General features: G+C 44.0%; 4 protein-coding genes and 2 long non-coding RNA genes across 8 annotated transcripts; 3 read left to right on the top strand and 3 right to left on the bottom strand.

Moving 5' to 3' along the window:
* The first annotated feature begins 1,145 nt into the window (after nucleotides 1-1,145).
* Nucleotides 1,146-4,595, top strand: dazap2 (DAZ associated protein 2). Its single transcript, XM_076984591.1, has 4 exons — nucleotides 1,146-1,300; nucleotides 2,414-2,538; nucleotides 2,640-2,888; nucleotides 3,021-4,595. The coding sequence occupies exons 1-4, from the start codon at nucleotides 1,288-1,290 to the stop codon at nucleotides 3,147-3,149; spliced, it is 516 nt and encodes a 171-aa protein (XP_076840706.1). The 5' UTR covers nucleotides 1,146-1,287; the 3' UTR covers nucleotides 3,150-4,595.
* On the bottom strand, nucleotides 3,699-9,393 carry LOC143485237 (uncharacterized). Of its 2 annotated transcripts, none has more exons than XR_013122821.1 (4): nucleotides 9,218-9,393; nucleotides 8,565-8,632; nucleotides 8,108-8,164; nucleotides 3,699-7,378 (listed from the first exon to the last, which is right to left on the bottom strand). It is a non-coding gene; the product is annotated as an uncharacterized LOC143485237 (long non-coding RNA). The 2 variants fall into 2 exon arrangements; XR_013122822.1 differs by lacking the exon at nucleotides 9,218-9,393 and adding an exon at nucleotides 8,941-9,058.
* On the top strand, nucleotides 9,299-13,527 carry LOC143485238 (uncharacterized). Its single transcript, XR_013122824.1, has 4 exons — nucleotides 9,299-9,436; nucleotides 12,036-12,237; nucleotides 12,732-12,838; nucleotides 13,063-13,527. It is a non-coding gene; the product is annotated as an uncharacterized LOC143485238 (long non-coding RNA).
* bin2a (bridging integrator 2a) lies at nucleotides 9,894-15,623 on the bottom strand. Of its 2 annotated transcripts, none has more exons than XM_076984589.1 (14): nucleotides 15,404-15,623; nucleotides 14,136-14,289; nucleotides 13,577-13,657; nucleotides 13,381-13,435; nucleotides 13,078-13,172; nucleotides 12,889-12,981; nucleotides 12,690-12,797; nucleotides 11,720-11,805; nucleotides 11,516-11,591; nucleotides 11,333-11,415; nucleotides 11,050-11,160; nucleotides 10,327-10,828; nucleotides 10,158-10,225; nucleotides 9,894-10,030 (listed from the first exon to the last, which is right to left on the bottom strand). In XM_076984589.1, the coding sequence occupies exons 2-13, from the start codon at nucleotides 14,235-14,237 to the stop codon at nucleotides 10,166-10,168; spliced, it is 1,452 nt and encodes a 483-aa protein (XP_076840704.1). In that variant the 5' UTR covers nucleotides 14,238-14,289; nucleotides 15,404-15,623; the 3' UTR covers nucleotides 9,894-10,030; nucleotides 10,158-10,165. The 2 variants fall into 2 exon arrangements, with proteins under 2 accessions (XP_076840704.1, XP_076840703.1); XM_076984588.1 differs by having other exon boundaries at nucleotides 11,050-11,163; nucleotides 15,404-15,620.
* Nucleotides 14,586-19,648, top strand: LOC143485235 (uncharacterized). Its single transcript, XM_076984590.1, has 5 exons — nucleotides 14,586-14,783; nucleotides 15,677-15,782; nucleotides 16,398-16,504; nucleotides 16,904-17,076; nucleotides 18,997-19,648. Exons 1-5 carry the CDS (start codon nucleotides 14,678-14,680, stop codon nucleotides 19,273-19,275), a joined length of 771 nt encoding a protein of 256 aa, XP_076840705.1. The 5' UTR covers nucleotides 14,586-14,677; the 3' UTR covers nucleotides 19,276-19,648.
* A 58-nt stretch (nucleotides 19,649-19,706) lies between these two features.
* racgap1 (Rac GTPase activating protein 1) lies at nucleotides 19,707-26,515 on the bottom strand. The gene is made up of 17 exons (XM_076984321.1): nucleotides 26,357-26,515; nucleotides 25,651-25,738; nucleotides 25,353-25,555; nucleotides 24,951-25,093; nucleotides 24,652-24,721; nucleotides 24,516-24,569; nucleotides 24,253-24,330; nucleotides 23,886-24,003; nucleotides 23,400-23,554; nucleotides 23,098-23,262; nucleotides 22,877-22,972; nucleotides 22,556-22,754; nucleotides 22,252-22,357; nucleotides 21,675-21,807; nucleotides 21,408-21,537; nucleotides 21,056-21,167; nucleotides 19,707-20,918 (listed from the first exon to the last, which is right to left on the bottom strand). The coding sequence occupies exons 2-17, from the start codon at nucleotides 25,733-25,735 to the stop codon at nucleotides 20,843-20,845; spliced, it is 1,923 nt and encodes a 640-aa protein (XP_076840436.1). The 5' UTR covers nucleotides 25,736-25,738; nucleotides 26,357-26,515; the 3' UTR covers nucleotides 19,707-20,842.
* Between the last annotated feature and the right edge of the window lie 310 nt (nucleotides 26,516-26,825).

Below are 26,825 nucleotides of genomic sequence, written 5' to 3'. Positions count from 1 at the left end.
TCTCCACAACCCAGCTCAGAACATATATTCTACTCCCACATCCCGGGCACCTATGCAGCCATTGGCCAGTTTATAAGGTACATGTATTTTAGACACAAAAGCATCTATTATATTTTAGGTGAACAATTCCAGGCTGCAGCCTACCTGCCTGCACACACCATCATTCACCTTCTACCCTGCTCATCAGAGAGTGCTGCTAGAACACAGGGGCGCTGCTGACATTGACACAGTGCTGTGGATGGTGGTGGGTGTTTCCCTCCTGTGAATGCATCACGCTGCAGTGCAGCTACGGTCTCTCCACACATCACCGTCACTGCCGGACCAAACGTCGCCTGCAACGGCCAGCAGAATCGACGTGATGATGAAGGGTTAAAGAGCTGGTCGCACAATATATAATGTATAATATATAATAGGGGGATGCTAATAAATAAATGTGGTCTTCAAGTGAGTCAATGAGTTGTGTATCTGGATTGAATGGGAGTGGGAGTGGGCTGTTGAAATATAACAATCAGGTTATATCACGTTATATTATATATATATATATATATATATATATATATATATATATATATATATATATATATATATATATATATATATGTGTGTGTGTGTGTGTATGTATGTATGTATGTATGTATATATGTATGTATGTATTTCCCCATGAATGTATATACATACAGTTCAGCTAATCAGCTAATAAAGGGCTGCACTCGGAAGCAGAAATCTATTTACTGATCTCTGAGCAATTTAGTCTGTGATTATTTTCGTCGTAACTGCAGGGTATTTAAGAATTTACTTTATATTTAGCTAATAGACCTTTTGTATTTAGCTATTTAAAGTATTTAATTTTGTCATAAGTAAACTATCTTAAGATAACTGAATGGCACGAAAATGTATAATAAGCAAAACTGCACAACACATTTAAAATGTGACTGATGAGAACGTGGGGGGGTGAGAAATCTTGCTTAACGAAAATAGTGTAGAAATAACAAAGCTTTATTTTGATTTGATTACTATAATATATGCAGACACAAACAAAAAAAGAGTTGCATTTATGAACATGGTCAACCTGTTAATGATTTAAAAGACAGTGTTGAGCTGGGCTGCGTGGTGCGTCTCTCTTTAACGCGGAGCGGAGCTCACACAGTGAACCAGGAGGACGGACCCATCAAAACAAGGAAGTGGCCCAGCAAACACCAGGAAGCGCGTAAACCTGGACTCGGTCGCCATAAAAACACAACTCGCTCTCACTGTTTTTTAACACCAGTCCACTCACACGAAAGAACAATGAACAACAAAGGTGGGTTTGTGAACGTGGCGAGCGGGAGGGGGTTTTGTGTGTGCTTTGTTCCGCCGCGTTTGAGCGGCCGCCTCGTCTGGCGCTGCTGGACTGTGAGCTGCTTCGGCTCCTTAGCAACCACAAGCAGCTCGCGCGAGCTAGCTAACCAGCTAGGTAAGCTAGCGCGGCTAGTCGGGTTAGCCGGCCTGCTAGCCAAGCTAATTAACTAGCTAGGTAAGCTAGCGCAGGTAAGTCGATAATTGGGTTAGCCAGCTTGCTAGCTAAGCTAATTAACTAGCAGGCCGCACAACGGTAAATATATTTTTTGCTAGGTTTTGTTTTTTTTTTTGTTCACTTCTTAACACGACCGTGTTTCGTTATTTTTTTTAGCTCCGTTTCTGTCGTAAATAACCAGCTAGCTGCTGTTTTATTCACAGTTAAGGACGGTTAGCTTGGCTACGTTATGCCGTCCGAGGCGCTTTCGCGGTGACGGTGAGGTGAATCAAAAGGTGACCCCGCTAGCTGACGTGAGCCTCGCCACAAATAATAAAAAAAAACACGGACGGTGTCGGTGCGGGGAACGTTAGGGACGCGATATTAGGCCAAATGTGTGTGTGTGTGTGTGTGTGTGTGTGTGTGTGTGTGTGTGTGTGTGTGTGTGTGTGTACACGGTAGGCCTCTAGCTAGCTCGACTCGACTGTTTTGAGTTTTGTGTAACGGGGATGTAGTGAAGTTAGCTAGACGGCTAATTTTAGCTAACAGCAGCTGACTAGCCGACTAGGTTAGCTGGGTTAGCTAACTTTAGTGTTTCTCGCTTCGTGCGATTTAGAGAGGAGGGCGACTTGTTGTTCCTCCAGTGTCGTCCTTATGTCGGTGGTCACGTTGATGTAAACGACTGTACGCCTGGTACTGTTGGCCATGATGATTTAAACGAGTGTAAATCACCGTTGTGGTCTTGTCGAATATCACTATTGTGTGAGTAAACTGGACTTTGAGTTGGTGTCACTATTCACGCCCTTTTGGACGGTTTTAAAACATTGTAGTTTACCTGGAATTAAAACCATATATTGTAAAACTGTTCTGCGACAAGAAATTCCATTGCATGTAAAATAAACGGCTGACTTTGTCTTTCAGGTTCTTATCCACAGCAAGCTGTGTACCCTCAACAGAGCACCGCACCCATTTACCCCCCTGCTATGCAAGTTCCACCCCCTCCACAGGCACCCCCCTATTCAGATGCCCCCCCTGCCTATTCTGAGGTAAGAACCAGTCATGGTTGCCCCAAAGGGAATAGCCTAAAGACCGGCCTTCATATCGCTCCTTTCTTTGACCTTTCATGGTGCTTCTCTTGTCTTCTCAGATCTACCAGTCGAGGTATATGCACCCACCTCAAGCCCCTGGTCAGCTACCTCAGATGACAACCGCATACCCCGCTACTCAAATGTATATGCCCATGGCACAGACCGTGCCGGTGGGAGCAATGGCCCCCAACATCCCGATGGCCTACTACCCCATGGGACCGGTGTATCCTCCAGGTTCCACAGTCCTAGTTGATGGTGGATACGATGCTGGTGCTCGTTTTGGCCACGGGACTCCGGCTTCCATCCCTGTGAGTATAACCGCAGAAGAACTACGTGCAAACGTCCTAAAATAGACCTCGTACCCAAAACGATTGGTTTGGTGGTGTGTCCCCCAAACACTGTAACGTTGACCGTCTTTGTTTGTCCGTCCACGACGGCAGCCCCCTCCACCTGGACACGCCCCGAACGCAGCACAGCTGGCCGCCATGCAGGGGGCGAACGTGGTGATGGCACAGCGCAAGAACAACTTCTTCATGGGCGGCTCCAGTGGAGGCTACACTATCTGGTAACAGTTAGGATGTGATGGTTAGGCCTCTTGTTCCCCCCGCTGCCCCCCCCCCCCCAGGGGCGGCGCGGAGATGCAATGACACTGATACAACCTAACGGAATGTAACGTTGTAGATTCCCTGCTACCGGTACAGTACTCTGCTGTTGATGCCTCTGTTTCAGTTAACGACAAAAACACATGATCATACGTTGCGGGTTTGGGTGAACGGTAAAGATTGTAGAAATGTTTAGTTTGGCTGGTGGGGAACAGAAGGGACATTTTGGCACAGTTCATTGTAAAACGTCAATGTGTAATTCTATGGGAATTTCTCTTTGATTTAAATTCTAATTCATTTTTAGTCCATTCATGTTTCTTTAGTGGTTAGTTTTTTTTTTGGGGGGGGGAGGGGGTTAAGTCTCCCATAACAAACCTGCTGTTACTTTTTCATTTCTAAAATGCTTTCATGAAAGTAGCTATGCACTACTCCTTCATGGTAGTTTCATTCTTTTATCCACTGCAAGTGGTTTCCAGAATTACACATCTAACAACTAGGCAGTTTTCACTTGTGAAGTTTGAGGCTTGTACACCACCCAGTACAATCATGTGTTTATCTGAATCAAAGCAGAGTATTGTACCTTTTGGGCAAAACTAGATAAATATAATCAGGTGCCAAAGTGTATTGAGCACCATTACTTTAACAAACATTTACAGATGATAATGCAGTAAAAAGCCCTCGTATTTGGTTCAGAAAGTTGGTTGGCTTTTCATCGTTTCCCCCCATCATGTCGGATACCCAGAGCTGTACATAACGCGATGTTTAATTTTAGTTTAGTGAAAGGTCAGACAGTTTCCTTTTCACAAATGTGTGTTTCACACAAGTTTTCTTTAGCTATGTCCTCAAAGTTAGAATTATTTAGAGATCGGGGCTTAATCAAGAGATTTTTGTTTTCTTTTCAGTACTTAAGCACATCAAGCAGGTTTTCTTTCCTAGTGAACATTTAAATGTATAACCAAGGAGCTGGTTGTACCAAAGATCTGGATTAGAATGCACTAAAAAGCTTTTGCTGTGACTTGAAAGTCTTTTTCTCTCAATAATTCTGCACATACGGTTAATAAAAGATAAGGAAACATATCAAAATTAGGGGAAGGTGGTTTTGTAGGCATGTAATGTCTGCTAAAGGACACCGCTGCTCTGACTGTCTTTTGTAGTAGGGTGTGTTAAAAATGTATCTAGCATAACTGCATCTTGATGGTTCTGCATGCCTTTTGCACTTTTATTCAGTACTATTGTTTTTAATAAAGATTTATCATTGTTAAATTTTTAGAAATACTACAGATATTAATTTATGTGCACTGTCAACCAACTCTGAAATGTTAGACTTTTTGCAACTTGTTTTTTGTACAAATGCTTTATAAACGCAAATACAGTGTCGGTCATTAAATTTTGCTGTGTGGATGATTTTTCAAAGTTGTTTCATTGTACATTCTTTCAAAGGAAGAGGAATTCTGACATGGCTCTGTTCTACACCTGTATTGGGTTGACTTGGGCTTTTACGAGGTTTGGAGTTCGGGGTTCTTGCAAAGGCTCTGCTGAAGGGCCTAGACTGCCACTCAAACTTTTTTTTTTTGCCTAGATTACCTTTTGTGGCGTTAGACACAGTACACACAGCTAAAACGGCAGATACTCTCTGCCAAGTCTGGTCGCTTGTCAGTTTTATTTGTTTGTGGTGTGTAATTCATTTTATTTCTGTAAAAATTTTCATGTTAGCCATCACTCTGAACAGCACTCTAGTCTTGGACACAAACATATTTAGCATTAATAGGTGAAACTAGACATGTTTACAAAAACAGTTTTCCCAGGCTTTTAAGTAATGGCTCGATATTGCTGTTTTTACTGTAAACTTGTGCTAAAATGTAACTTGTTCATTAGACCATTTTTCACAAGGACCATTTCATTCATTACCCATTTTTGTACAGTAAAAACTCGTCATTCAATTTGTGTTAATGTTTTTCTGGAAATTTCCATATACCGGTTAACAGCTGCACCACTGGGTATCCGACATTTGAAACTTTCTGCTCTCTTAGAACAGTTTGGGCCCCAAAAAATAAATACCTACATTAAAAAAATTAACATTACTTCCTTGGTAACACTTAAATAAGGTTCAATCAGACCAGAGAAATACATCTACAATACATTAAGAGGGCAGAGATTTCACACCTATACAATTAAAGCCTTAGTTTGAATATTAGAAGTTTATGCAATATACTAGGTATGTTTTTAGCCCAGACTGGCATCATCACAGTATGAATTTAAGGTTTAAAACAAGGTTTACTGAACAGTTGTTCAAAGATGCTTTTACAATTAAATTTTGTTTATTGATTCAATTAGTTAGAATACTCAGTATATATCTGAAGTTCCTCCCTAGTTTTCTGCATAAGAATATCTGCCTTTAAGTTGGTGCATTTTTTTTATACAAAAAAAAATTAGAATAAAAGATATTTTGAAAATTTGAATGGAAATGCTGTATTTTTTTTTACTATATTCATATACTGTAGCTGGTGAATAGCATTCATCCTTACCAACATGGACATCATATGGGAGTTTAAATATGCAGAAATAAGACAAGGACTTCAATGAATTCAAGCTTATGTAACAGTGGAAACTGCACTGTGCCCAACAACAATGACAGTAGTGCATATGGTACACTGATTATCTCTGGGAGCATTTCCTTGCTTAGACTACATGGCACAAACATCTGATTATAATACAACTTGGTGATGTCCACAACGTAACAAATCACTGGTATGCAAAACTGGACAACATCTGTCAAAGTAAACAGTTGATCAGTAACTTCATAAAATGCTTAAAACAAGTAATCCATATTTCCAGGAAAAGGCTTCATTAAAATGTAATTTCATTAAGATCATTAAACCAACATTTTTAAAACACCAGAAGAGTAAACTTATGCAAGGACACCTTCCCTCCTAAAGAACCCTAAACTCTCAGGTAGCTTTAGTGATTATTGGTAGTGACTGGATTTGGTGCAACACCACAACTAAACACATTGGCAAGAGACACATCATCTTGTCCCAACAGCATGGTCTGAACCAATGGCAGCCATGTTGGTGGGCTGTAACACTCAACAGCCATTTTGTTGGGCATACCTACCTTACTCAAGAGACTGCTCTTTGGTCAACCTGTTGTGGCATGTGAGCCGTGTGTGGCACCAGTGTTCTCGGGGCAGCTAGGTGACCTACAGCAATACGTCAAGACTCTGAAAACCTTTGACATGTATACTCAAGCACCTTCACAGAAAATGTGTAATGTTATGGAAACCCGTCGAGTCCCACAGTAGAGCGGAAGGAAAGCAAACTGCAGGCCTAAAGCACACAGTGGTGTGTTTCGCAGCTGTCAAAAGTAATCAGAAAAGCCGAGATGGTAGGCACATTCAACTTGTATTCTTGTGTCATGAACACCTAACCATTAAACAAACTCGTCAGCTGCTACACTGACTAAGCAGTCTTTGTTAGAAAAGTGTCTCTAATCTATGAACTCACTGTGTGCTTTAGCCATATTTACACATTCACTCACGCACGCCGGAAGCCAGAAACGGGTTCACGGAAAGAGTTAGGTCGCCATAACGCACACCAACTATCCCGCATGCTAAAGTCAATTACTTGACTAGAACACTAAACACTGGGGAGCAGGTAGATTACAGCTCACAGCCTGCTGGGGTCAAGTAGGGGTCGTGTCCTGAGCATGTGTTTAATAGCTTGCCTGGCCAAATAAAATTAATTCAGTAAATAAAATAAAAATAATAATAAAACTAGCTAAGGAGTACAGACACTTCATGGCGAAAAGCAGGGTAACAGCATGATGAGGGCCATCGGCTAGCTCACGTAGCCAATGAGACGTCTGCACACGCTACCACCTCCACAAGAGACGGGCTATGGCACCAGTCCGACACCAGGTAGTTCTCACAGCCCAAAAGTGCCAAGCTTCCTCTCAAAGCATCGTCTTTAGACCACAGCGGCCCCCCCGCACACATCTGCTCGTGCGGTTCGACACCGCGGCATGTCAGATGAAGTACTCCTTCTTGTTCTGAGTGACGGTGTCATTGTAGACCTGATCTGGATCCAGGCCTGGTGCAGGTTCTCCTGACGTCCTGTACGTCCCCTTGTTGTGACAGAGGTAGCGGTAGATCACAAAGGCCAGAGCCGCCAACGTACACAAGAGCAGCAAAACCACCACTGAAAGACACACATGAAATGACCACTGAATCAGACCACACACAAAATGACCACTGAATCAGACCACTGAATCAGACCACACACAAAATGACCACTGAATCAGACCACTGAATCAGACCACACACAAAATGACCACTGAATCAGACCACACACAAAATGACCACTGAATCAGACCACACACAAAATGACCACTGAATCAGACCACACACAAAATGACCACTGAATCAGACACACACAAAATGACCAGTGAAACACGCAGAAACGTCTGATCAAAAGGTCATCAGCATTAAGCAAACACCTTGGGAAAACAAGAACACAACACTTTATGGACTGATATTATGGATTGAGGTCAATTATGTGTTGACATGCATGAATTAACAAAGTAAGAGTTTTCTTTAATTCCTCCAATCATTACTTCAAAAATTAAATGCAATAAAACAGAACAATGCAGAACCTGCCCTGCTAGTTAGCATTACAAGTGCTAGTCTATGCTAGAACTGCCCTATACATTTAAGAAGAAATCTGCCAAGTTGGTACATTTAATTAACAAAAGAGCTTGTGATTTAAATGTCCAAAATTGTGATGTTAACCACTGTATAGTATAACACATTAAAAAAACAACTACTGTAGCCTAGACAATAAAAACTACAATATTAAAAATAAAATACTCCTAAATAAATAATTACAGTATATATAAATATAAAACCTTTGTCCAGAGGGATAACTCACCTCCTATGAGGGCAGTGTTAGGCTGGGCTGGAGTGGGTGTTGGTCCCACTTCTGTTACTATAAAACACCGAATAGGAAGAAAAACGTTTCAGTGACTAAACCAGTTTGTCCAGATTTCACACGATTCAAGGAGTCGCGTCATTTTAATAACAGGGAAAGTTGTTCAGTACGTGACACGGTGACCAGACACCTTTTCACACAGTGCCACATGGCACATTATAGATGCTGTGAGCAGTCGATATCTCACTACCAGTGGACTAAATGAAAATGGACTTTTAACAGGAAAAGATAGAGACATATTTTAACGTTAATACGCGAGGGGCCACTTTACAACTTTTACTCGCAGCGCTAGACAGATGGCCTTGGTGTGTAACCCTCAGTGGTGTAAAAACAGAGGTACAGAAATAACGAGGGCGCTTATTTCTTTTACAAAATGAACAGGAAAAAACACACTTACTGTTATACGGAGATACGGTGACCATGGTGACAAAATCTAATACCTTTAAAAGGTATTATCACGGATTTCTAAAGAAAAATGAAAAAAAAAACAACAACGCAGTGAAATTACAGCAAGTGTAATAATAATATACACAAAGATACTCGCGTTTAAAAGCGTTTCTTAGTGGTTTGTGATGCAAATGTGCACGACAGGTCCGTGGAGCCCAAACTGACTCGTTTAATTCGGGATACGGTGGGTTTAAGATCTAACGTGTCTGCTTTGGATGCCTGCACCTTTGAAGTACATGACTTAAATGCAGAATTTCCCGCAAAACATCTAGAATCATAAACCAAAAGATCAATAAAACATGCCTGTTAATTAAAGTGTAACTTACTGATATAGGAAATGAGGTGTAGGCGGCCTGTGGAGGCTCAAACGCTTACTTCCTGAAGTTTTTTGTTTCAGAAGGGACTCCAAACACAACCCCCACCCCCCAGTTAACGTATTCGACAGTAAAACCTTGGTCTGACCCTTTATGTTGTTGCGACTACACATTAATCGACGCGATTAATCGGTCCGTATTCGATCGTCTGGCCGTGTGAAGGGCGCGTGTGTCCGGCCGCCACCGTTTGAAGCGTCGCGGTGGTCAAACTTCACGTTCAAACTCTTACCTGGAAGACCAGAGTGGTGCCACTCGACCTCGAGATGTTCCTCTACTGAACAAACGGACTCTCCGTGAAGTCCATGCAGGGCTCTGCCTACGTGTTCGGCTCCAGGGAGGGAGAGTGTCGTAGACGGATTTGTAAAAGTGGACGGAGTGAAACGAGAGTACGGTGTGTTAACAGCCTGTGAGACGCGCCTGCGGGCTGGAAACCACTCTTCTGCTCTGTGTAACTATTAATACCCCAAACGGGGTGACACCATCATGTCAGTTAATTACATACTAGATATAGTATATATCTAGTATGTAAGGGTATACTAGAAAAAAACACACACATTTTGGAAAATAACTACAGACCAGAAATTTAATGAAGTGTCTTAGGTGTGAATAGGTGTAAACATGGATCGTTCAGTTCATTTAATAGTGATTTTGGTAGACAACAGCTCATAATTTTAATTAAAAGTAAATGGAAATAAAACAGGCTATTACTGTTTGAAATATCAAACCGGCCAGCAGTCCCAGTTTTGTGTGCTGCACCTCTACACGTGGACGTTGTAGAATTACATAAATACAGGAAAACAGCTTTAGTTTAATTTTCATAATCAGTCACAGTTAATGTAGGTTCAACTAAATATTTTTTTTATCACGTAGGCTACATCAGACTACAATTAAATCAAAGATTCACACATTATATATATATAGTGCATTTGGTAATCGTATCTAATAAAGAACAAAACAGTAGAATATTTGGGTTGGTGGACAGATTTGGTGCTTGGGCAATAATATCCTGGAAATGCCGTGAATGGTTTATTCCGGTTTATCCCTAGAAAGAGACATAATGGGTTTAGAGTAATAACAGTGAACAGTGTCTGTTGAACTTGTCAAACTAAAGATAAAAAGTGCATGAAAATTAAATGTATGGTCTTTACTTACAATCTTTATATACTGACCTTTTTCTTCATTGAGACCTTTTATTTTCCTCCTTCGTGTTGCCTAACATTTCATTCATGGTGGCATGCTTCAAAAAGACAGAGAAAAACATTATAAAGTGGAAGTAAAGGCAGTGCCCACATCAGATGTGCTACACATATTTGAGATCTTTACACTGTATGTTCCCACCTTACAAGAGGATCCAGATTGTTTATCGGTGATACCATTCTCCATCCCACCAACACCAGGCTCCCCCAGCTGCTTAGGGTGGGTAGTGTGGTCTTCAGGGGCATCAGGGATGGAAGACGCCTCAGGACTACATCCCCCAGAATGCTTTTCGCTTGGTTCCAGGCCATCCTTGTCTCTGGCCTCTAAAGATGAGTCGTCATCCCGGTATGAGGTGGACAGCTGTCCCCCCTGTTTAGTCTCCTGTCCTCCGCGTTCTGGGTCTGAATCTTCTGTTGCGGTACCCTGGGCACTTCCAGACGTCTCTGTGTCATCTGTCACTGTTACGGAGGACGGCGTCTCCTCACCTGCAGGTTCCTGCTCACCTGTGCAGCTTGGGGCTTCACCTCTGGCCCTGGGACCTGAGACCTCTGTGGGCTTCAAACTGCTGGGACTGGTCTGGAACTCAGGGCTGTAAGACTCATAGGTACCCCTGTCAGACCTGAAACTGGACGAGTTCTCTCTCCTACAAATGGAACAAACATGCAAATCCGATCAACTGACACTTTTTATGAGGTTATGTGCTCGCTCGTATAATTAGCATACTAATCCTCCTACAATATGCATTTTTGCCAACAGATGGCATTAGCTCTCAGTTTCTGGTGTTTATGGAAAAAAGTGGTATTCACTGAAAAGAAAGCATGTTCCATCCTTTACCTGAGAGTATCTCTGAGACAGTAACTTTACCTGAGAGTATCTCTGGGACTGTAGCTCGTGTGGAACTCTAAGAAGCTGGACTTGGATCGCAGTGACCTGGGAGACAATGCATCCTTCAACGACCTCCTCTTCAGTGATCCGCTTCTTGAAAGAATATAGAAAGAACCCATCTCAGGAACAATTGCAATTTAGACACAACAGTGTATAACTAATTTGAGTTTTAATCTCACTAATCTGAGAATATGTTAAACAAGGTAAAATAATGAGCTGGTATCAAACGCATGAGAAAAGGGTCAAACAGAAAGTGACATACCGGCTGAAGTTCTTAATCACAAAGTTCTTGTCAGGATGTTGGGCTCTGAGGTTGATCATAATATTCTGTAAATCCTCATTATTCTGTGGGAAAATAACATTTCTAAATCCACCTTTTCCCCCACTGTGGTCCCAATTACACATATAAAGGAAACAGAAACATGAAGGATATACTTGGGGATACCTTGGCCATTTCCTTGTAGAAGATATCCCTCAAGTTGGAAATGGCCTGGAAAACTGTTATGTAGCACCCGATGCGACTGGAGAGAAGATTTGTATACCCACATTATTATATATATTTAAAAAGTGTCTTATGTTATCGATACAGAAAAGATCACGGTGTATCATCAGAACGTCCTGCATGAACGCTGTCACTGGTGCCTCCTACCTGTTGTATAGCACAGGCAGCTCCTCTATTAGCTCCTGGTTTATGTTCTCAAAGATCTTCTTGGCTGATTTCATCTCCTCCTGAGCCTGCAGACAGCTCAGCACAAGGAGAAGGAGAGGCAGGACTTTAAACTAGGGCCTGGAGTCGCAGTGCCGGTTTGAGACAGATTTGATTCTATGTCTAGACAGCTGATCACAGCTGGGTGGAGGGAGTATTTCAACGGGGTGCTGAGAGCAATTTGATTGGGGGGGGGTTGCTTTTGATGTTTCATTTTATATTTAACCATATATTTTCACTTCTGTTCTCTTATTTGTAGGGGTGCTGGGACTCAGTTTAAAACTCAAAAACGAAAAAACTGAAATAAAAACACTCCTATAAATCTAGCTGAATGGGCCAGAACTCCGGGAAATTCTGGTTCTGGTTCTGGTTCAGGTTCACCCGACGGCCAGTCCGGGCCTGGTGCCTATTCAGGGCAGTGGGCATGCAACGGACAGTACATGGAGAGACAGCACATGAAGGTGAAGTGGAACTATTATAACCATCATGTAGAACAGAACGTTCCCTCATGACCTCATCAGTAGTATAGTGGTGTTGCTAAATGACGTGACGAAGTACTCCGTAAAAACACCAGATTTGTACAGATGTGCCCTATAGGTGGGATTCAGAAAAGCACTTCACTAGTGACATCATCTCACCCCTCCCACGTCCCCTGTGACTAAACTCATACTGGTTAGTCAGCGCCTGCAGGACTGTGAGGAATTAAACACCTCGTTTTGTCATTCTTGACGATTTTATGTGCTGAGAGGTTTGCAAAGATAAGACATTATGGCTTAAGATTTATATCAGAGGAGGCCTGTGTTAGTATTGGTCCTGACGTACAGGTCCAGTTAGCGAGAACTGGAAAAACAGATAATGCAAGTAAGACAGCACAGTGGACTGGTACTGTATGCAGGCACTGCATGATACACACCTTGCCTATTTTAATGTCATCTCTCTTTTTGGCATTCTGCAGCGCCTCCAGGTGGTGACGAGAGGAATCGTAGTCCACAAGTTTCCTGTTTCTCTTTCCCACTCTCTCCTGTAGTAGCCACAGAGATCAATTCAATGTTTAAAATGAAGGTAAATGAAAACGTGTCTCGTCGTGTCTGTGAGAGGGATATGGGCATTACTCTAATATCTGAGAACTGGCTCATGTAGGATTCCATGGTGAACAAATGGTCTCGCAGTTTGGTATCATAATCATTCCACAGGAGGTCTTCCCCCTTGGTAAAACACAGAGGGTAAGTGCATATGACATTAGGGGGAGACGTTGAGATGCATATTCACTCTCCCCTATTGTCTAGATGTTTGATGATCACCTCCACAACAGCTCCAAGGTCATCTCCTCCCTCCCAGTCATCATCGTAAGCCTCGTACAACGACTGGAAAAGGCGACTAGAAGCATCTCGCATCACTATGGAAAAACATATCGTACGTTCAATCAGTATTTCACTGCAGATGAATGTAGACTGTCATTCTTACCCATGACACATGCGCAATGAATGTAACATTTCGAAATGAAGGATGTTGATAAAATGCATTATCTTATATCTTAAAATGTATATATTACATCAGTAATGTTAAAAGAAGGCCCTAGCTAAGCCTAGTCTAGTAGGGCAAACCTTTCACAGCGTTCACGTATGCTTTAAGGTCCTTGTATATTCTGTGTCCATTACACTGTATGAGGAAAAGGCAAATTGTTTTAGAAAACGTTATATGGAAATTTGTGGCCAATAAATAATTGAAATCTCATCAATACTTAAAACCAATATTGCCATGTGGAGATTTTTGTCATGTTTAATCGATGTTATTGATCACCTGTTGAATTTGGAGGTTTTCTACACAATGTTCAAACTTCTCATCTCTTGTCTCTTCGGATTTACCGAACCTCTGCAAAACCTGCAAGAGCGCAAACATTTCCCAAACATCTGTCTACAACCACATAGATCCACTATACGGTATTACCAGACACACTATGATGCACAGAATCACCAACGATAACTATAAGGACTCGCAAAAACAAAGCAAACTAAAATCAATTGCTTTATTGTCAAGGTAAAGCTAACCATAGGTAACATACATAGTAATATTGACCAGTATAATTCACTCAAACTCTGAATTCTGAGTTCTTGAAACAGCAGGACTAACTTGATAAGACAGAGACGTTCAGCCAGATGACATACATCATCTGAAGCACATCCACGTGTGGGAGATAAACACTGTCATTAAACTGCCCGCAACACCACCCCATCCTTATCTTAACCGTCGGGACTCTTGTAATGCTTGGTCTGTTCTGGAGGGGGGGATGACCTCTCTATGCCAACAGCATCAGTGATAACCTTCAGTCTGCTGTCAGAGGTGCCTGTATCTGAAATACCTTCTCCTGGGCTCTGCTGAGCTTCCTCTGAATTTGCTTGGCGTACACACCAGCCCCGCTCCTCTGAGAGTTTGAGATAGGGCTGTCCTTCTTCTCAGACATGATAGCCACCTTCTGCCAGCCCTGGATCTTATTTAAACATCAATTACAGGCCCTAAAGGAGGAATATGAGTCAGGATCCAGTTGGGTGTCACCTTGACCTTTCATATTGAGCGCTCTGTTGAAAGCTTGAACAATAAACCTCTTATCTTTCTAGGGCATTTAACGTTTAAACCGTGGCGTACAACTGCAGAGATCAACCTTGATAAAAATAAAAATTTTAAATATTTAATCAGTAACAATGTGTGTTTTTACAGTTTTGTTACTAGTAATTTGGAGTACAATAAACGTGGGAAAGTCTGCCTTAGCAGAACTACAGTTCCCATGCTCCATTGCGCACTGGCCTACAGGCCCCGCCTCTATGGGTGCATAGTTTTCTGTTGTCGATTTGTAATTATCGAAAGCACAGACGTCTTGGATATTACCACACATTTGCAGTTATAATGTGGAGTGTACTAGCGAAATGTGCCGCTGCCGACCTGTGTGTTCAGTGGGGCGGATGGACGCTCGCTTCTGCTCTGAAAACCGAAATGTTTTTTGATTTAGCAGGTAAATGTACACGCTGCTGTGACCCAAACCATGAATGATGTGGCCGTATTAAACATGTTCAGATGAATCGACAGTGTTGCCTGTCAATACGATACTCAACTCCTGCTTCTCCAACTGACTTTGGGGTTTAATCCTAATCCGGCCAGTCTGGTCCATACCGAGACTAACTGGATCTTGATGAACTGGATCAGGTGTGTAGGTTAAGTTGGGAGCTGAACTGAGCAGTGGAGAACCAGCACCACACCTGGGCCCCCTGGACTAGAACATGCTTATGTGCAAGATTTAACTAACTGTGACATCTAATATTTATAACAAAACTGTGAGAGTTTATAAATATGTTTGAGATTAGCATGTTTGAACTAAGCCTACCTATAAGGCCAAGTTCCAAACCTCTGACTTTAGTTATACGTTAAAATGAATAACTATGCACAAATAATTTTGTTTCAGTACAGTGGCTAAAATCAAGTGTCTATTTGATCATAAAAACTTCAGTGTAGGACATCCAGATATGCTAAAACTATATAATATTTGTGTGATAGTCACTGAACTGTAATGAGTTATTCTTCCATTTGAACTGTTTGATATTGGTGTCACGCGTTTTGGCTAGCGGTTCTACTCACCTGTTGGCTTTCAGTTTGCCTTCCTTACCAATGGTCTCCAGTCCTGTCGGTCGAGCCCTTTCAAAGCTCAGAGACCATGTGTGCTGCTCTCTCTTTCAAGACGTGCCTGTGAAAACCTTGAACTTTGGAACGAATTGTCCGCAGGTTCCTTGGTATAATATTTAGCGAACACGCCTCACAATGAGTTGAGGTGGCTGAGTGGCTACAGTAGCCATATTAAACGGGAGGGGAAAGTTTCTTAATTGGTTGTGTTGAATTCTTTTATATTTTCAGGGTCTGGAACCTTCATATTGCTGGCCCACCTGAGTCGTAGATGGGGCGGTACGAGTTATCTGAGGCAGAATATTCAGACAGGCCTTGTTACTGCATGGGGACTGAGGTACACTGAATCACCTGGGTGTTCTGTCCTGCCTAGTGCCAAACACTCATGGCCTGGTGGTAGGGAACTGGTCTTGTGACCGGAGGGTCGTGGGTTCGATTCCCAGACCTGAGGCCATGACTGAGGTGCCCTTGAGCAAGGCACCTAACCCCAACTGCTCCCCGGGCACCGGGCTAGGGCTGCCCACCGCTCTGGGCACGTGTGATCCACAGCCCCCTAGTAATCACTAGTGTGTGTGTGTGTGTTCTAACTGCATAGATGGGTAAAAAAGTTTTGACAATATTCAATTGCGGTGAAAAATCACACAAAATATGGCACATTTACATTTACACTCATTACCCCCATTAGTACGGACGTATTAGGATCATACTCTAGGTGCTCAGTTAAGACACTACAGCCCAGCTGTCGCCGTGTCTGTGTTGGGCATCTACGGTCAGTTTCTGACTACATGACCCTTGCTGGCTGGCTGACTTTTTTTTTATGGCATTAATATGTATAAAATATCTATTTGTGGCATACACAACATGTTTAGGTGAAGTCATGTTAGGTAAGTAATTATTGCATTAACACTGGGTTAATAAGTCAATGAATGACAGCTTCAACCTTGTCTTGTAGGCTTGGGACATTTCTCTTCCTGCGGATCCTGAAGGACGGACAGGACCGCAGGTTTAACAAAGTCAGAGGCAGCCCAGGGACGTTCTTCGTGTTCTGGACCTTGCAAGGTATTCAGTGCTGCTCTTCTGCACATAATGTTGATGGTTATAGTCTAGAAAGTTAATCAGTCCTTAATTGTGCCAGTGGGGTCTCCAGCAGTATTTGTTCTGGGTCATGAACTTTTTTGTCTAGGAAAGTGACCTGAATGAACAGTTGTTTCTGTAAAGCACCTGGATACACAGATGACTGAACCATGAATACCAACATTAATGCATACGTAGGCCTGTGTAGGTCATCATATAAACAATATATAAATCGGTTATTAAGACGTCAATTTGAAATACACTACCATAATGTCTGTATTATGAAATGGCCATGTGAGCACGGGAGATACTGCAGCTCAATGTCCCCACCACAGCAGATTGGCTAACTTGCTTCAAAAAACTCAATTTCCATCCCTCTCCTAGCTGTGTGGGTGTTCGTCACCCTCTTGCCAACCTTAATTCTGAACACACAGCAGAGAGACGAGCCCTTGGGTCTCCGTGACTTCGCTGGATGGGGGTTATGGGCTTTGGGCTTTGTCACCGAGGCCATAGCTGACCAGCAGAAATGGAATTTCAAGAAGGATCCTGATAACGTTGTAAGTTGCAAACAAAAATCTGTTTTGTGGGTTTTAACAAAATTGTTTTTAGTAATATATTTCATATCTTTTTCATAGCAAGCACCTCGAGATAATCACATTTTTAAATATTGTAGTATAATCCATCATCCCAGATCTGTTGTACAGAAGGTTAAGTACATTCAATAATACATATACAAAAAAGACGAGGCACATATATTTCAACAAACCCACAAAAAAACCAACCTAAGAGCGCTCGTCATCTAAAGATCTCAGCAAAAAGTGGCCCTATTATTAAGTCAAGGAAGCAACCTTGGAGGAAAGACCTCACGTTGGAGAAGGAGGAAGAACTTTCCGATAGCAGCTTCTCTAGACAGATTGACAGTGATGTCACTCCCGTTACGACCTCATCATGAAGTCTCCCCAGGAGAACGTCTCCATGACACTGGGTGTATCCTAACTAGAACACTCTCACCATAGCTATTTCTGTCTTCACCCTAACATACACAAAGAACAGGAATGATGGATGTCCTACGGCATCTGTGTTGTTCCGCAGAAGATACCGGTTCCTAGTCGAGATTTTTTCCCCCCAACATGTTGCTTAGTATTCAACTACAGTGGTTAAGCCATCTTAATTGTTTCTACAGATTATTGAAAGCTTTCAACAATTCCCAAAGTCCTCATTTATATGGGCATGGTCATTGACAGTGAGGACAAATGACAGGCCTTGAAATATTTTAATGAGCGACCAGTACAAGACCACTTCCACTTAAGCTGTGTGAAATCTTCTAACATGCTGTAAGATCACTTGTGTTAAAATCTAATTACTTCTATTCCAAGCGTTATACACTAAATATTACGGAACCTTCACAGGAGGTGTTCACAGGATTTGTGATCTTTTTAACAAAATACTGAATGTACATCCACGTTAGTTCTCAAATTCACTGCTGATATTTTTGGCATTGTCACAGTTGAAGAACTCTAGTTAGTTATTTCGTCTTTCTGCGAACTGTAGAGGCACACACTCTATCCAGAGTATTGCATGACATGGTTCCTTATTTGGACATGTCAGTTAACTCAGAAAATTCTTCTGACTACCATCTGCAGACCTACATAGACCCGATTCTCATTCCTGATCACTCATTGTTTCCCAAGCACATCATAGCTTGCTCTGAAATAGAGGACGTCCTCCCAGGATGAGGGAGTACACAAAATCTTTCAATAACGTCGTTATTAATGCACATAGTACCTCGATTAAGAAAGGAGGCTCCAACCTATAAACATTTCACTCCTAAAACAGAATATTTCTGAAGTTTGCGTATCTTATATAAGTTTGATATATCTTATATCTTACAGAACAGTACATACATGTACATACAGAAGTGATTAAATGTCTTTGGAAGACAGCCGTAGTGTTGTTTTATGCAGCCATCGTGTCACAAGCTAATTTATTTTCACAAGCGCTAAGAATACATGCCCTAAATCATTGGTTAATATTTTTGGTTGTTGCTATGGTAGCAAAAAAAAAATTCTACAATTTTTCAATCACAAATACTACATCAGTTTTCCAACCACAGCATTTATAAACAAACTGTATGAAGAGATTTTAATTATTAAATCTTTTGTTATATCGTCATTAGTGAATTGTGAGAAGGGTTTTTGATATATATATCAAATATATCATTTGAGATATTCATATATATTCTGTAATGCTTGTCTGAATCTCTTTGAACAAAATAATTGAATATTTTGTCCCGTAGTAGACTGCCACCTGCTGGTTACTCCAGATCGTTCTCTAGACAGATTTTGCTGATGACAAAAGGCACCTTGGTCCACTTTCAGATGAGCTGCAGACTGAGAGATGATTGGTTACAATCTCTGTGCCCCGCCCACAGGGAGGGGTAAGCAGAGTCATCAGAGCAGCTGTTGTTCTGTTTCCAGGGTAGGTTCATCCAACATGGGCTGTGGGCGTACAGCAGACACCCCAACTACCTGGGCGAGATCCTGCAGTGGTGGGGTCTGTTCCTGTCTGCGTCTACGGTCATGCAGGGCGCTCAGCACCTGAGTGCAGCGTCTCCTCTCTTCGTGTGGTTCCTGCTCAGACACGTGTCCGGGATCCCCATCTTGGAGAAACAGGCCGCGGAGAGGTGGGGATCGGAGGTGGCCTTCCAGAGCTACGTCAGAAACACACCACTCCTCTGGCCGGTTCCTCGCCGCTGAAACCTCTTCCCCACACTCCTGTTACAGACAGTCTTGCGGCATCTGTATGGAGCACTTCAGCAATACAGGCTTAATTTTGTTTTGAGGGACTCATTTGGACAAGCGCCTGAGAGCAGCCAATCAAATCCATGGAAGCATGTGGGGTGGGGTCTGTCTGAAAGCCCACTTCTTCACCCCCCACAGAAGCTGAAACATTTTCATGGCCATCTCTGAATGCCCCGATTATGCCACATCCTCCCTGTTAATTTACTTTGATCCCTTTGACTGGCTTTCTAAAAATCTCAAGTGACCCTGTAAAAATGTTTGAAATGGTGGGAATCTGATTGTGTCATTCTGGCTTGTGAAGTTACTTCTACAATAAAAAGTAAGAATCGTAAAATGGAGGGGATCTTGGCATTTTTACCAGATAAAAACATACACGACACACAGTGTGAAGCTGTTCTCACCATTTTTACTGAAAATGTGAGCATTCAAATTTTACATGCATCATTTTCTCACACGCAACCGTAAGTAATCCGGCACTCAGTTAGACACACGAGTTGAATATATTTTACAAAAAACAGTAGATATTGCTGTATCAATGTATTCCATGTTGCGCTGAAGGAGGAAAGGACCAGCCTGAGCTTACGTGGCTCAGGTCCCAGAGACTCAGCCGGCCCAGCAGTGACCCGGACGGTCCTGTAGAGACCCAGCTGACCCTGCAGAGACCCAGCTACTGCATAGCATGATCCAAACAGTCAATACCGGAGACTCGCTGAACTGGGATTAAATGGCATTTGGCAGCCTGCATCACACAGACCACTGCAGTCAAGACGCAATGCATTCTCTCTATTTACAGAGCAAGCAGCACCAAACCCAGGAGAGGTGTGTGTGTGTACATACAGAGCAGGTACAAATAAATAAGGCAACAACACTGAAGAGAAAAGGTCTTGATAGGTTGAAGAGTACTGTATGCAAATATCTTGAAGAACTGACTAAAAAAGGAAATGCATCTAATCTAAGAAACCCATTACAGTGTAGAACCTCATCTGTGAGGGCACCGGGTTCTTGTGAAGATGTTCTGCTCACGAGCCCGAGGATCCAAACCCAAGACAGCCAGTGCGGACTTCGCCAGGCTGCTACAAGCGTGGCCATGTGCTTGAGAAATGTTCCTTCAACAAAACCCACCACGCTGTTGCTTCTGCAGAGTAAAAAAGACTAAATGCTTTGATAAATGTTACTGACAAAATTGATTAGAGTGTAAAAAAAAAAATTTTTTTTAAGCAATCACACTGCCATCCGTTTGGGGCTTCTTGATAAAGAACTCCCACCCAAACGGTCCTCTGAGCGTTCTGGCACAGATACTTATGGACATGTATATTTCTGACCATCCCTTTGGTTGCAAGTATGTCATTAGTACAAACAATTAAAAAACAGCTAAAATACAAAATGAAGTTAAATGATGAGATAAAAGTATTAAAATATCCTTAGATTAACTGTGCGGAGTATCGTGTACATATACGTATTGCAACTAGTCCCCCCCCCCCAAATACACCAGGAGTATCAACAGGGAACCCGTGTCCTACGGCTACTTCAGGAGAGGCGAGGCGAAGAACGTCCCCTGGCGGTTGAAGCCCACAGCAGATTTACTCTTGCTGCCGAACCTGAAAGAGGAGAGACGGGTGTCAGCCCTTCACGAGCCCTTCACTACGCACACGCGTCAGCGCGTGAAGGCCGGGCGAACGTCGCAGGTCACGGGCCGACCGGGGCGTTAAAGGAGGGCTGTGGATGTGATGCTCACCTGGGGGTGATGGCGTTGAGCGTGGCGTTCTTCATTCGCTGAGACAGAGAGCTGGAGGACGGCGTCTTGTTCATCTGCTGCTCCGGGGTGGTGATGGGCCCAAACATGCTCACTGCAACCCAACACAGCTCTGGATTTAGCGCCCTTCACATCACTCCCCCACACACTCGGGGCCAAACGCTACGCACGCTTGGCTTAGGAAACACGGGCATATCTACAGCTCTACAACATGCATCCACACGCAAGGAATAAACGATCCAGCAGAAACTCCGTAACCTCCATCACATTTATCCGCTTAATGCAAAACATATATATAAATAAAAGAAATAAATAAGGCCCCGTCCGCACACACCTTTGTGATCAGGAGTGGAAAAGACGTTGGTGTTTTCGATGATCATGTGATCAGGGTGAGCGTGGTCCTGTTCCACCATCATGAACTGGCTCCAGTACTCCACAGGTAGACCCAACAGGCGCTCAACAACCTGACACACACACACACACATCTTCGTCATTATCATCACTGCAATATAAACATTAGTCTGAGGATTTCCTATATATTATATATAGGAATATATATTCTATCACACTATGTGTATCCACACACTTCCTTGGCTCTTACTTTGGGCTGGCGTTTGGTGTCCTGCAGGATGGTCACTGGGTCTGGGTCGGCCACGGCGTGGCCCACGATGGTGGGGCCAAACACCCGGGACAGATTCGTCACATCCATCTTGGTGTCTGTGCTCTGGGCAACTCTGCAAATGAGCACGGTGGACGATTACTCAAAGTGTACAACCCATTTCGGAAAACGCAGAACTTCAAAATGTAGTCATCGCAATCGGGAGGTCCAATATCAGTGATTTACTTCCACTATAAAAGTCATTAAATTTAAGCACCCAGGCCCAGATTGCTTTATAAGGGAAGTGGAATCCAAAAATGTATAATAATAATAAAAATCCTCTAAATGGGCGTTTGGCACCAGCACCCAGTCGTCATGAGACAGTAGCAGACCAATCTGCCCAGACCAGAGGATATCTAGCTCTAAAATTCAATGACAATGTCAGTAATACTAGAGAATCCAGTGGGAAACACCTGTGGGCTTCACCCCACATGTGCTCAGTGATGATACCCAGTGTGGTTGGACAGAGGAGCTCTTCTGAAGTTCTCCAGGTGAACAGGGATGCTACTGTAAGGTTTACCTCTGCAGGTGGATGATCAGGAAGGCCAACGTGTCCCTGTTTGCCGGGGGCAGGTCACTGATGGTCTGGTACATCAGCGCAATGGAGTTGTCTTCATCTGTCACCTCTGAGCAGGAGAGGAGAATAAATACTCGTATTGCAGATGACTTTGTGCACAAGTCAAAATGTATTCAATAATATGAATGCTGGTTAAGCCCTTTTGTGACATTTCAAACTGACTAAATGACACGTTTAGCTGGAAACGCTACAGTGTGGGTGACGGGCCGCGTGACAAACAGACGGGCCGTTGGGTGAGCAGACCGACCCGCGGCCTCCATGAAGTTGCGGTTGAGGCGGAAGGTGAGCAGCGGCTCCTTCAGGCTCCTCAGGAAGTCCTTGAGGAGGCCGGTGACCACGTGGATGTCCTCCACCTTACTCAGGAGAGGAACCGTCTTCCCCCGCACAAACTTCTCCTTCAGCTCCTTCACCACCCGGTCAGCTCCCGAAAGGCGGTACAAACCGGTCTTGAGAGGTGCGGGGGGGGGGGGGGGGGGGGGGGGGTTGGAGGGGTGGACGAGAGAGCCCGTCAGTAAAGCGGCTACAGACGTAACGTAGCGCCCAGGGCGTCTGCAGGACCAACACTCACCTCGTGCAAACCCCTCTGCTCAATCTCGTTGACACAGTGCACCACCAGCGGTGGGATCATGGGCGACGTGGAGGAGACGTAATCTGCCAGAATGCCCTGCAAACCGTCACCATAACAACCATTTACCACGGCAAGTCACAATGACTCGGGTTATAAACTGGCTTGAAATGAGGACAAGAGTTAAAATTTTCTCTGAGGAAGGAGACGGGTGTGAGGGCTACCTCGCCGGTCTTGACGGGGGTCCCAGCTGCGTTGGGGATGCAGGGTAGGGGGCAGCGCTCACGACACTCGGGGTGGGCCACCACACGACAGTCCCGACACTTCAACGAGATCTTCCCGAACTTGATCCTCTTCCCGCACGGAACACAGGACTCTGGCTTAATCACCTACATGACAACAAGGACACGCTTCACTTTTGATGTTTGCCGTGATGTCGCACGACGTCAAATCACAGACCGTAATAATCTGTAGTGGTTATAACACATAGATGAACGGGCCGATGCAGTTCACCCCTCACACACACCGTTTTGGAGACGAACTCGTGCAGCCGCACCCCTCCGTTGCCCTGGGGAGTGCTGGGCTCCGCCCTGCTCTGCCTCTGGGGCTGTTGGGGCTGCTTGAACACACCCACAGACTGGACCGAGTCCGTGTCAGCCGAGTCCCACTCTGCGGCGGCGGCTATGGGACACAGCGACAGTGTGGGGTCATGCAAACAACGTGGTGCACCACACCAACACAAGCTGACCAAGATGGACATCTCCACAGCTGAATGTTGTCCACTTACAGCAAACGTTCCTTTAGTACTTAGACAATGCCTTAATCTTCATCTCATGCTTGGCTTTAAAAGCCTGACTTGAAATTACACTCATATAACCACATGTGGTATAAAAGCAGACCAAATGCAGCCGGACGTACAACACTGCGCACCTGTGCTCATGATAGTAATGTTCAGACGCCTTCCTCATACCCAGCGATGATGACGATGATTACCCAAATATACCAGACTCACCGGTCTTTCTCCTGCTTCTGGTCCAGTAAGGCACGGCCTCCACAGTGGTCACAGCCTCTATGGCACCTCCGTTTTTGGGCACCGTCACTGTTGTTTTTGCCACCAGAGACTCATTTCCCTGTGGGTGAAGGCATGTGTACACCAATTAAACCCAACTCAATCTGTTTCAAAACCCAATTCAATCTGTTTCCCAAGATAATTGCTCCAAACGCAACCAGGTCACACCAATAAATCCCTGGCACTGAATCACAGCGTTAAAGCTCCAACCAGGTTGGAATGGAAGGCCAGGTGATGTGTGGTGAATCAGCAATCGTTTCCCCAAACAATCCTATAGCCAGCGAAAAGCCCATCTATGTAGGGGACACACCTTCTCCGACGTGCGGCCAGTGGAGCGAGACCTTTTGGGGGCGCCGACGGGCCCGTCTGTGTGGTTTCTGGAGGAGCGCTACAATGGAAAAGAAGCTGATTATTTCTGAGTTATAATTTTGATCTATATAGCATCTTCACACGGATTCTCTGAGAACTGTCCCATGGAGTACTGAATGCCATCATTCAGCACTTTGCAGGCACAGCTAATTAGGGAGCTTCATTGTAATGTAGTGGGTGAAGATGCCAGAGTCATGAACATACCCTCTTCTGACGCTTCTTCAGCCGAACAGTCCTGACCACAGAAGAGTCCCAGTCCTAGCAAAGCAAGCACGGCGTTTCAGCTGGGTGTCATGGGGAAATACACAGATGGCATCCTTTTAATAAGGGAATTACTCACCAACGAGTCATCGGTTTTATCATAACTGATGTCGGACAACATTGAGGCGGATTCATCAATAGTGGTCAACCTGCAGAAAACAAGGTTACATAAAGAGCTAAGGACACTTTTAAAAGGTTTGTCACAGAAAACGATTGAGGACGTCAACAGCTACGTCTCTCCTTTATACGCCAGTCTAGAGAACCACTACCGTATACCGGACGGTAGTGGTTCTCAACCAAGCCCTCTGGAAGCCACCCAACACGCACAGCAAACCCGCAGCACGTCCAACCGTAACAGACCGGGTCCGTTCCGCTCACCTGCGGCTGGTGTTCAGGTTGGAGGGGCCCTGAGAGCGGGCGTTGAGGAAGGCCAGCGCTGAACGCTGCTCCTCGTTCAGCTGGATACTGTTACTGGAACTCTCTGTGACCAACAGGTCCCGGATCAGCTGGATCTGACGGTCCTGCAGACAAAAAAAGAGCCATTCACAATTCTAAACGCTCACTGTCATTATTTAGGAGTTCTGATGTTAGTCTAAAGTGCAAGCAATGATCTAAGGCACGTTTTAGAAACTCCTATAATGAAATAGAGAATGTAATACCACTAATTACCCGTAAATAACATGAAACAAATTACACAACTATCCGTAGTAGTATGAAAGTCAGCATCATTCGGTATGCTGGATCGGTTAGGAGCGTGTAATGCATCTTCTGGCCACATACCAGCTTCTCACAGTCGGCCTCAGCCTTTTGTCTCCTGCGGATCTCTACATCCACCTGGTTACGCGCGTGCTTGAGTTTGACCTCCAGCGCCCCCCTCTCCGTCTCCACCTTGGCCAGCACCTCCTTGCAGGATGCCAGGTCCCGCTCCAGGCCGAGCCACTTACGACGACAGTCCTCGAAGTTCAGCGCCATCTGGATGAACTCTTGGGGGGGGGCACAGGCGTGAGACGTGAGCACAGGCGTGAGACGCACGTCCTCGGCGTTCGCACGTCTATGCGCGACAGCGGGCCATACTCACGGGGCTCGATGCTCTCGTTGAGGATGTCGACGTGGGCTCGAAGGTTTTCGAACACGCTGTGGAGGCTCATCACAGCAGTTTCCATGTTCTGGGAGGCAAAGCAGGAAAAACAACACATGACTAACAACACAACATCTCTGTGCTTGAACAGCACATAACGCCGTCTGTCTTGTCTGGTTATGTTTAATGTATTGGTGAGGTATGTAAGGTTACCTAGTCTGGTGCTACCTGGGGCTATCTTGTAAGGTAAGGTATGTAAGGTAAAGGTATGTAACCTAGTGTGGTGTTACCTAAACTATCTCGTAGAACAGGCACAGTTAGAGCATAACTAATAAAAGGCGAGTTCATTAACCCACTAACCCACACTTCCACTAGTTAGGGCTCACTAAAGTCGACATTAAACCCACCTGGCTGCCTTCTAAGTCTATTAGACTTCTATTAGACTCAAACTCAAGAATTTACAGTTAATCAACGACTAACCTCGCCAACATAACCCAGAAAACTGCAGTTTCTCAGGAACAGATATAAATACTAACTAGTTAGTTATCCAAACAACGAAGCGAGGATGAGAGAGTAGTTGTTTAGATATGTAGGCCCAGTGAACCACAACAATGTAGCCGCCTAGCCGCTACATTAACCCACAATAACTACCTCAGTGAAAGAACACCACACATTTACCGCCGCGTTTAAAGTCAAAAACACTTACTAACGCTTCGAGCGCCTTCACAGTGTGAAACTTTCCTTTAGTTTTAGTGTTTTTCCGGTCGTTTTGCCGACAGACACCACAGCAGCGTCCGTTTCTCGTCGAGCTGGAGCCCGTCGCTACCGTGTTCAGCGTCGGAGGCGGTTGCGTTTCAAATTCACCCGCGAGCCAATGAGCGCGCGGCTGCGCAGGCGCGAGCGCGATGACGTCGCACGTAAAGGCTGCCCCCCCCCCCCCGTCCGTTCCTGCACGTGCGGGGATTTGATGCCTTTGATGCGGGTTTGCCGTAAGACAAAAGACAAAACGTTGGTTTGATTTTGAAAGAAAAATGGAACAATATATTTACTTAAACCAACCCCCCCCCCTTAAAAAAAATTATAAAACATTTTTTTGTGCTTAAATACTTAAATATTATGTGTCGTTATGTTTATCTCCGTAGCAAATGTATACATACATTTGCAACGGAGATAAA

Source organism: Brachyhypopomus gauderio, chromosome 21, assembly GCF_052324685.1.
Source record: "Brachyhypopomus gauderio isolate BG-103 chromosome 21, BGAUD_0.2, whole genome shotgun sequence".
In the NCBI taxonomy this organism is placed as follows: Eukaryota; Metazoa; Chordata; class Actinopteri; order Gymnotiformes; family Hypopomidae; genus Brachyhypopomus; species Brachyhypopomus gauderio.
This window is presented reverse-complemented; position numbering and strand designations above follow the sequence as displayed.